Here is a 10,696-nt window from a genome sequence, read left to right on the forward strand (position 1 = left end):
CATGGCGTATTGTCCGTTCTGAGGGTCTGTTAACCCACAACTGAGGACCAACAGTCATCTTGCATAAGGTTCATATATTTCACCCAGTCTGAAACGTTGGAGCCATCAGTGGCCACACCTGACCTGGTCCACAGTGGCCACACCTGACCTGGTCCACAGTGGCCACACCTGACCTGGTCCACAGTGGCCACACCTGACCTGGTCCACAGTGGCCACACCTGACCTGGTCCACAGTGGCCACACCTGACCTGGTCCACAGTGGCCACACCTGACCTGGTCCACAGTGGCCACACCTGACCTGGTCCACATCTGATCCCCTTCACCACCTTCCTTTGTCTTCACCTGTCCACCCCCCCCCCCCCGACCCTCCACGTACCGCCTAGTCCTCCTCCTCCCCGTACACACACACACACACACACACACACACACACACACACACACACACACACACACACACACACACACACACTCAGATAGTATGGACACTCAGAACAGTATGGAGTCAGCATGGAGGCTGACTCCATACACAGTTTCAAGTGTAGATATGACAGAGCCCGATAGGCTCAGGAATCTGTACACCTGTTGATTGACGGTTGAGAGGCGGGACCAAAGAGCCAGAGCTCAACCCCCGCAAACACAACTAGGTGAGTACAACTAGGTGAGTACACATTCTCCTCCTCTCTACCCATGGTCTCTCCCCCACCTCTCCACACATGGTGTATACAGCTTTAAACAATATATCAAAGTCAGGCATAAGATTTTTTATGACTTACATCAAATCAGTGACAGAGCGATAAATGTTTTAAATTTGCAACGAGCTCTCTCTGTCTCTCTGTCTCTGTCTGTCTGTCTGTCTCTCTCTCTCTCTCTCTCTCTCTCTCTCTCTCTCTCTCTCTCTCTCTCTCTCTCTCTCTCTCTCTCTCTCTCTCTCTCTCTCTCTCTCTCTCTCTGTCGTTACAGCAAGTAACTTTGACTTTAATGATATTCTTGACATGTGTCTCCTCACGTCTGAGGTAACACAGTTAGCGCCAGCTACTCTCACGACGCTTGGACACTGTGTCTTATTATCTCCAGGCGTCCCTACTCTCTCCGGAGTCCCGTCAGGCCTGCGGAGTCCCGTCAGGCCTCCGGGGTCCCGTCAGGCCTGCGGAGTCCCGTCAGGCCTCCGGGGTCCCGTCAGGCCTCCGGAGTCCCGTCAGGCCTCCGGGGTTGGCCTCAGGCCTCCGGAGTCCCGTCAGGCCTCCGGAGTCCCGTCAGGCCTCCGGAGTCCCGTCAGGCCTCCGGAGTCCCGTCAGGCCTCCGGAGTCCCGTCAGGTCTCCGGGGTCCCGTCAGGCCTCCGGGGTTGGCGTCAGGTCTCCGGGGTCCCGTCAGGCCTCCGGGGTTGGCGTCAGGCCTCCGGGGTTGGCGTCAGGTCTCCGGGGTCCCGTCAGGCCTCCGGAGTCCCGTCAGGCCTCCGGAGTCCCGTCAGGTCTCCGGGGTTGGCGTCAGGTCTCCGGGGTCCCGTCAGGCCTCCGGAGTCCCGTCAGGCCTCCGGGGTTGGCGTCAGGTCTCCGGGGTCCCGTCAGGCCTCCGGAGTCCCGTCAGGCCTCCGGGGTTGGCGTCAGGTCTCCGGGGTCCCGTCAGGCCTCCGGAGTCCCGTCAGGCCTCCGGAGTCCCGTCAGGTCTCCGGGGTTGGCGTCAGGTCTCCGGGGTCCCGTCAGGCCTCCGGGGTTGGCGTCAGGTCTCCGGGGTCCCGTCAGGCCTCCGGAGTCCCGTCAGGCCTCCGGGGTTGGCGTCAGGTCTCCGGGGTCCCGTCAGGCCTCCGGGGTTGGCGTCAGGTCTCCGGGGTCCCGTCAGGCCTCCGGGGTTGGCGTCAGGTCTCCGGGGTCCCGTCAGGCCTCCGGGGTTGGCGTCAGGTCTCCGGGGTTGGCGTCAGGTCTCCGGGGTCCCGTCAGGCCTCCGGGGTTGGCGTCAGGTCTCCGGGGTCCCGTCAGGCCTCCGGGGTTGGCGTCAGGTCTCCGGGGTCCCGTCAGGCCTCCGGGGTTGGCGTCAGGTCTCCGGGGTCCCGTCAGGCCTCCGGAGTCCCGTCAGGCCTCCGGGGTTGGCGTCAGGTCTCCGGGGTCCCGTCAGGCCTCCGGGGTTGGCGTCAGGTCTCCGGGGTTGGCGTCAGGTCTCCGGGGTCCCGTCAGGCCTCCGGGGTTGGCGTCAGGTCTCCGGGGTTGGCGTCAGGTCTCCGGGGTCCCGTCAGGCCTCCGGGGTTGGCGTCAGGTCTCCGGGGTTGGCGTCAGGTCTCCGGGGTCCCGTCAGGCCTCCGGGGTTGGCGTCAGGTCTCCGGGGTTGGCGTCAGGTCTCCGGGGTTGGCGTCAGGTCTCCGGGGTTGGCGTCAGGTCTCCGGGGTTGGCGTCAGGTCTCCGGAGTCCCGTCAGGCCTCCGGGGTTGGCGTCAGGTCTCCGGGGTTGGCGTCAGGTCTCCGGGGTCCCGTCAGGCCTCCGGGGTTGGCGTCAGGCCTCCGGGGTTGGCGTCAGGTCTCCGGGGTTGGCGTCAGGTCTCTGGGGTTGGCGTCAGGTCTCCGGGGTTGGCGTCAGGTCTCCGGGGTTGGCGTCAGGCCTCCGGAGTCCCGTCAGGCCTCCGGGGTTGGCGTCAGGTCTCCGGGGTTGGCGTCAGGTCTCCGGGGTTGGCGTCAGGTCTCCGGGGTTGGCGTCAGGTCTCCGGGGTTGGCGTCAGGCCTCCGGGGTTGGCGTCAGGTCTCCGGGGTTGGCGTCAGGTCTCCGGGGTCCCGTCAGGCCTCCGGAGTCCCGTCAGGCCTCCGGGGTTGGCGTCAGGTCTCCGGGGTCCCGTCAGGCCTCCGGGGTTGGCGTCAGGTCTCCGGGGTTGGCGTCAGGTCTCCGGGGTCCCGTCAGGCCTCCGGGGTTGGCGTCAGGTCTCCGGGGTCCCGTCAGGCCTCCGGGGTTGGCGTCAGGTCTCCGGGGTTGGCGTCAGGTCTCCGGAGTCCCGTCAGGCCTCCGGGGTTGGCGTCAGGTCTCCGGGGTCCCGTCAGGCCTCCGGGGTTGGCGTCAGGTCTCCGGGGTTGGCGTCAGGTCTCCGGGGTCCCGTCAGGCCTCCGGGGTTGGCGTCAGGTCTCCGGGGTTGGCGTCAGGTCTCCGGGGTCCCGTCAGGCCTCCGGGGTTGGCGTCAGGTCTCCGGGGTTGGCGTCAGGTCTCCGGGATTGGCGTCAGGTCTCCGGGGTTGGCGTCAGGTCTCCGGGGTTGGCGTCAGGTCTCCGGGGTTGGCGTCAGGTCTCCGGGGTTGGCGTCAGGTCTCCGGGGTCCCGTCAGGCCTCCGGGGTTGGCGTCAGGTCTCCGGGGTTGGCGTCAGGTCTCCGGGGTCCCGTCAGGCCTCCGGGGTTGGCGTCAGGTCTCCGGGGTTGGCGTCAGGTCTCCGGGGTTGGCGTCAGGTCTCCGGGGTTGGCGTCAGGCCTCCGGGGTTGGCGTCAGGTCTCCGGGGTTGGCGTCAGGTCTCCGGGGTTGGCGTCAGGTCTCCGGGGTTGGCGTCAGGTCTCCGGGGTTGGCGTCAGGTCTCCGGGGTTGGCGTCAGGCCTCCGGGGTTGGCGTCAGGCCTCCGGGGTTGGCGTCAGGTCTCCGGGGTTGGCGTCAGGCCTCCGGGGTTGGCGTCAGGTCTCCGGGGTTGGCGTCAGGCCTCCGGAATTGGCGTCAGGTCTCCGGGGTTGGCGTCAGGTCTCCGGGGTTGGCGTCAGGCCTCCGGGGTTGGCGTCAGGTCTCCGGGGTTGGCGTCAGGTCTCCGGGGTTGGCGTCAGGTCTCCGGGGTTGGCGTCAGGTCTCCGGGGTTGGCGTCAGGTCTCCGGGGTTGGCGTCAGGTCTCCGGGGTTGGCGTCAGGTCTCCGGGGTTGGCGTCAGGTCTCCGGGGCTGGCGTCAGGTCTCCGGGGCTGGCGTCAGGTCTCCGGGGTTGGCGTCAGGTCTCCGGGGTTGGCGTCAGGTCTCCGGGGTTGGCGTCAGGTCTCCGGGGTTGGCGTCAGGTCTCCGGGGTTGGCGTCAGGTCTCCGGGGCTGGCGTCAGGTCTCCGGGGTTGGCGTCAGGTCTCCGGGGTTGGCGTCAGGTCTCCGGGATTGGCGTCAGGTCTCCGGGGTTGGCGTCAGGTCTCCGGGGTTGGCGTCAGGTCTCCGGGGTTGGCGTCAGGTCTCCGGGGTTGGCGTCAGGTCTCCGGGGTCCCGTCAGGCCTCCGGGGTTGGCGTCAGGTCTCCGGGGTTGGCGTCAGGTCTCCGGGGTCCCGTCAGGCCTCCGGGGTTGGCGTCAGGTCTCCGGGGTTGGCGTCAGGTCTCCGGGGTTGGCGTCAGGTCTCCGGGGTTGGCGTCAGGCCTCCGGGGTTGGCGTCAGGTCTCCGGGGTTGGCGTCAGGTCTCCGGGGTTGGCGTCAGGTCTCCGGGGTTGGCGTCAGGTCTCCGGGGTTGGCGTCAGGTCTCCGGGGTTGGCGTCAGGCCTCCGGGGTTGGCGTCAGGCCTCCGGGGTTGGCGTCAGGTCTCCGGGGTTGGCGTCAGGCCTCCGGGGTTGGCGTCAGGTCTCCGGGGTTGGCGTCAGGCCTCCGGGGTTGGCGTCAGGTCTCCGGGGTTGGCGTCAGGTCTCCGGGGTTGGCGTCAGGCCTCCGGGGTTGGCGTCAGGTCTCCGGGGTTGGCGTCAGGTCTCCGGGGTTGGCGTCAGGTCTCCGGGGTTGGCGTCAGGTCTCCGGGGTTGGCGTCAGGTCTCCGGGGTTGGCGTCAGGTCTCCGGGGTTGGCGTCAGGTCTCCGGGGTTGGCGTCAGGTCTCCGGGGCTGGCGTCAGGTCTCCGGGGCTGGCGTCAGGTCTCCGGGGTTGGCGTCAGGTCTCCGGGGTTGGCGTCAGGTCTCCGGGGTTGGCGTCAGGTCTCCGGGGTTGGCGTCAGGTCTCCGGGGTTGGCGTCAGGTCTCCGGGGCTGGCGTCAGGTCTCCGGGGCTGGCGTCAGGTCTCCGGGGTTGGCGTCAGGTCTCCGGGGTTGGCGTCAGGTCTCCGGGGTTGGCGTCAGGTCTCCGGGGTTGGCGTCAGGTCTCCGGGGTTGGCGTCAGGTCTCCGGGGTTGGCGTCAGGTCTCCGGGGTTGGCGTCAGGTCTCCGGGGCTGGCGTCAGGTCTCCGGGGTTGGCGTCAGGTCTCCGGGGTTGGCGTCAGGTCTCCGGGGTTGGCGTCAGGTCTCCGGGGCTGGCGTCAGGTCTCCGGGGCTGGCGTCAGGTCTCCGGGGTTGGCGTCAGGTCTCCGGGGTTGGCGTCAGGTCTCCGGGGTTGGCGTCAGGTCTCCGGGGTTGGCGTCAGGTCTCCGGGGTTGGCGTCAGGTCTCTGGGAGCTTGGCAGCTTGTCACTATCCACCAATGAGAAAGCATCTTCTGGCACTATTAAATATGCCACTTAGTAGTACTGTGTTCCAGCATAGACTCTTAATATTGTATGGGAAGAGGCTTTTCTCAGACTTTCCATCGAGACCCTACACTGGAACACGGCCCCTGGAACTCACTCCAAACTGGAATATGGTCCGTGGAACTCATTCCTGTTACGAGGGGGAGGTCGGTGTCAGTGCCTGAGATGAGGAACACCACTGCCGCGGGTCTTTGCTCCCACACGCTAGAGTGCCACTGATCGCCCTGGAAGCCCTCCAGTCGGACCATAGGTGGAATCGGTACTCACGATCCGGCTTCGTACTCCACGGAAGAGTGGAGGAAAACCTCGGTACTGATCTCAAGTCGTTGCTTCAGCGGCTTACAGCGCTTCCTTCGAGTTTTGCCCGCCGTAACATAGGGGTAACAGGTCACCCGTCACACACCTGTGTCACTCAACTGATTAGGTCGCCAGGTGGGTTTGAACTCTTCATCCCGGCAATGCAGCTCAGTGGATATACTCAGTGTTACCAGACAATGGTGCGTTTCCAATAGTAATAGAGTGGTGCAAATATAGTATCACTTTATATATAATGCTCAAAGAGATGGAGGGCACACTTAAAGCCAGCAGTAAAAATGAAATAATGTTTACTGAACTAGAGTCTACATCAAACATGTAAGAACATGAGCATAAGTATATATATATATATATATATATATATATATATATATATATATATATATATATATATATATATATAAGTAAATAAACTGGGGAACGTTGGCAGCTCTCCTCTGGACAGCCGGGCAAATTTGAAAGGGGGTGGCCGGACCCTCCCTGGGGGGGGGGCCTCCGTCAGCGTAGGCCTATCGTCCACCAACTGTCACACTCGTCCCACGCTGTCTTCTTAAGGTAGTAGGTAATATGGAAGCTGACCTACAGCCTAACCTACTCCTAAAATAAGATGAAACCACACTAATAGAAATATATATATATATATTTATACTTGGCCTATCTAGCTTAGTTACCAAAGGACAATGGGAGGGGAAATGATAATCTACCTTAAAACAATCCTGCCCTACGACGCCTGGCCTCCGATGGTTGTAGAGGTCCACGGTTCCTGGTCGTTCCGGTCGTGCGTCACAGGTCCTCGGGTGTCGTGGAGTAACGTGTCGTCGCCGTTCCTATTCCCAGATTTCAGTTCTTCCATGCTGGCCCCAGCCACTGGTCACTGAGCATGTCGCTTTCCTCCCTCCCTCCTTCACCGAGAGGAATACTCATGGATCCAGACGCGATGTTTCCCTTCCGAGTCTCCAGTGGATGTGACCCGATCACGGCAGCTTGCACGTCGTGTTGGGGCACAACCCGCAGGGCTTCACGCTACCCTCCCAGCGTCGCCGCTCACCTCCGTCGAACAGTAACAGCAATGAGCTCTTGGAGCTCTTTCGCCCACTAACACTTCTGATCTCAAGTACGTACTTCCGCTCTCGTCAAAGGGCCATGAATCTCTGAGCCTCAGCGCCTCCGCAAGCTCTGAGCCAGGCCTCCGAGTGACGTCAAAGCCTCCAGGGGCGGGCTCTCATTGGTCACTCTCGTCACGTGACCACAGCCAGTCAATCGCCAGCCTGCTGGCGTCTTCACGCTCTTGGCGCCAAACTGGCAGGGGCGTCGCCATTTTGTATGTACTAGGGGCGTAAGCCCCTTACCTGTAAAACGTAGAAATGGCAATTCCTCCCCAAATGCGTACTCTTTCCAGCTGCTTCTTATATCAATCGATTCCCTGCAGCTCAGGAAACCTGCAAGGTGTGGAAATATGACTCTTTACGCTGGAACAGGGGAGCAATAGGAGAGAGCACCATAACACTCCAAACTGGAACACGGTGTTCTCTTGGCATTTGGTGTTTAATGCTCCAGAAAAAATCATCCACGTCATCTCGGCGCTGGAATGATGCCAGATCATAGCCAGCCTGGACCTGGACTCTAACAATGCCACACAAACCAAGAAATTCCTGGGCGATACTTAGGGAAAATCAGAGCTTCACAAAGACCTTCTGCTCCGCTGCATTTGTGATTATATATTTTTTCTGCCACTGACCAGACAAAGTTAGTGACTCACTGTGAATTTTGACGAGAGAAGAATGAGGAAGAGAAGGAATGAGGAGGAGGAGGACTAAGAAGGAGGAATGAGGACGATGAATGAGGAGGAGAATGAGTACCGAGAAGGTGGAATTAGGTAATATTGAAGGAAGTTACAAAATCATAAAGAAGCAACGATCAGGGTGGCAGGAGGTGTTAATTATTCACTACACAGAAGTGCAAAATGGCAATGATTATGTTCACTTCGAGAATTTTTCTTGGTAACTGAATGCGTACCCCACCTAGCCTAGCCTAACCCAACCCATCCTCCAACCCAACCCTAACTAACCTAACCAAATCTAGCCAAGCCTAGACGAACCTAACCCAACCCAATCTCGCCTAACCCAACTCAACCTAGCCTAACCTACCCTATTCTAATGCTAGGGAAGGCTATGGTATACTAGGAAATGCTATTGTATACTTGAGAAGGCTATGGTTTGCTAAGGGAGATTATATGCTAGGGAAATCTATAATGTGCATGGCAAGGCTATGCTGTGATAGGGGAAGGTATGGCATGCTATAAGAGACTATGATGTTATTGGAAAAGCTTTATTTTTTTTTATTATCCAGTTATTACTCTGTCGGTGAACCGACCTACCTGCTGGATTCTTCACCGCTCGGTGAACCTAACAACACAAAACTGACAATTGTTTTGTTATGTTTAACGAGGCATGGGAAGCGTTGCGTGTTTGTCTCGTCCGGACCGTTGCTCGTCACATTAACCGGTTGCCTGAGTTCATGCATTTATTTAACCGGCCAGGAAATTGTTAATTAACCCGCCAGCAGGGTGTTAGTCCCGCCTGGCCGCCTCAGTTTACGCCCGGCATTCGTTGACATTATTGTCATCACCACCACATACCCGTTTTAAACGTGTTTCCCCCCTCGTATTATTTATTAACTTGAGGGGGGGGCTACACAGGAACGCATGGGAGGAGACATAGGGTTAGGTGATGCATGCGGGAGGCACAGGGGTGTGGGGGGACGCATAGGGGGGATAGACGCATGGAAGGGAGACGTAAGGTTGAGGGACGGGGTCTGGCTCTTTTAATTGTGAGCTGGTTTTAACATGGGATAGACAGCTCTTCTCGTAGATTCCATGTTTTGTCAGTTTCTGGGACTAAAAGAATGAGTGCAATGACTTCTTTTTGTATACTTTCTAAACTTGCACAAAACTGGTACGGCATAGTCTGTGGTGGCAGAGCGCACATGTGCTGTGGCAGAGCGCACATGTGCTGTGGCAGAGTGCACATGTGCTGTGGCGGAGCTCACATGTGCTATGAACAGTAAACTAGTCATCTCCGGCGGCAACAATCTGAGTACATCATCATTCTATGTACATGATTTTACACAGAATTTTTACATCATCATTTTGTGTACATTCCCTCCTTTCTCAGTCTCACAACCGTTTCCAGGCCTTGGACCCAGACACGCCCATCACCTCCTCCCCTGCTCCTTTACGTTCTGAACCAAGGGGTCCTTCTCCTCCTGGTTCTCCATCTGGTATTTCCATCCTTTTTTCACAGTCTGTCATGTCTCCTGTGTCTTCTTTCCTGTCTTCTCCCGGTCCTTCTTCCCATCCCCCCCTGTCTCTTGACCTTCCATGCCACCTGTCTATCCAGGCTGATGTCCATCATCCTCCCAGCAATCTTCATGTTGATCGCTCCCGTTCTCCTTCTTCTGAGACCATGGATACTGTCGTCCAGTACGTTGCTACTGGCACACTTGTCTCTTTCAGCCAGAAACGTAAGCCTGGCTTCTCTCCTTCCTCCCCGGCAGGTAAGAAGGAATCACTTTCTTCCCCAGCCTCGACTCTATTACTACATTCCCTCCTATATCGGTGGTCAAGCTCCCTATCCCGGCTATGGAGGTTCCTAGGTGACAGTTTCACAAAGCTGACTGGAATCTATTCACCCTCCATGCAACTCTTTCCGACCTCTCTGCTCTGCCTCTCCCTCGAGCCCTCCTCCTTTTTCATGACACCATATCGATGCTGCCCTCGTCTCTATTCCTCGTTCTACCTCCCTGGGCATGTGGAAGTGCGTTCCCTGGTAGAATGCGGACTGTGCTCGGGCTGTCCGCTGTAAGCGTGCAGCCTGGAAGAAACACCGACGCCGGCAGACGGCTGATTCTTTAATTTTGTTTCGGAAGGCGAGTGCGGTGGCCCTTAGGATCATCTGTGCAGCTGAGCGTGAGAGTTGGAAATCTTATGTCTCCACCATTACGTCCGATACTTCTTTGCCACAGATCTGGAAGAAAATCCGCAAAATAGCAGGTATGTTTGTTTCAGATGTCTCACCAGTCCTTCACCTCCGTAGTACTCTTGTGGCAGATGCTGTGACGGTCGCAACCGAACTGGGTTCACACTTTTCGATTGTTAGCTCCGGTTCTCATCTTCCTCAGTCCTTCCTTCTTTGTAAGCCCGTTCTTGAATCTCATTCCTTAGATTTCCCCACTCATCTCCGCCTTCCCTATAATGATCCCTTCTCTCTCTCTCTCCGAACTTCAGTCTGCTCTGGCCCTCTGCGGTTCTACCGCAATGGACTCAGATGACATTCATTATGAGATGCTTCGCCATCTTGCTCCATGCGCATTTTAGTATTTACTGAATCTGTATAACCGAGAGTTTGCGTCTGCAAACTCTTTTGAATGTATGGTCAATGTCTGTCTGATGGGGTTCTTGGAACACTATCCCTCTCCTCTCCCCTTCTCAATTTGGTTTTCGCAAGTGCCGCAGTGCGGCTGATGTCATGGTGAACTTGGAGGTCTACATTCGTACTACTTTTGCTGCAAAGACCTCCGTTGTTGTTGTCGTTTTTGACCTGGAAAAGATGTACGACACCTGCCTCCAAAGACTAGCACCTTCACGACAAAACTTTATGCTATTCTCTATGCTATTCGTCAACCGCTTTCTCACTGTCAATCGTCCCTTGTTGTTGTAGTTGACTCTCGCAGTGCCCTCATGGCTCTTGAGTCCTTTAATCCAGTCCATCCAGTGGTAATCGAGATTTATCATTGGCTGTTTTTTACCTCCAGTAGATTTAAGACAGTTGAGTTTTGCTGGGGTCCCAGGCATATTGGTGGGTCTTTAAATGAGCAGGCAACGCACTGCCATTAAGGAAGCTATCCGTACCTGTTTCTTCGCCCGTAAAGGTATTCCATATTCCGACTTTTACCCAGTTATTCATTCCTCTATTATTGCCCATTGGCAG

At 58.0% G+C, this 10,696-nt stretch overlaps 1 protein-coding gene across 1 annotated transcript in view; it reads left to right on the forward strand.

Moving 5' to 3' along the window:
• The window catches only part of LOC138359801 (collagen alpha-2(I) chain-like), a 35,253-nt gene extending 29,223 nt beyond the window's left edge, over positions 1-6,030 (forward strand). Inside the window, exons 2-3 of the mRNA XM_069319506.1 lie at positions 1,075-2,948; positions 5,906-6,030. Of these exons, the coding sequence (XP_069175607.1) occupies positions 1,075-2,948; positions 5,906-6,030 (1,999 nt within the window). The remainder of the gene's footprint in view (positions 1-1,074; positions 2,949-5,905) is intronic.
• Positions 6,031-10,696: the final 4,666 nt, after the last annotated feature.

This window comes from Procambarus clarkii, chromosome 93, assembly GCF_040958095.1.
Source record: "Procambarus clarkii isolate CNS0578487 chromosome 93, FALCON_Pclarkii_2.0, whole genome shotgun sequence".
Classification (NCBI taxonomy): Eukaryota; Metazoa; Arthropoda; class Malacostraca; order Decapoda; family Cambaridae; genus Procambarus; species Procambarus clarkii.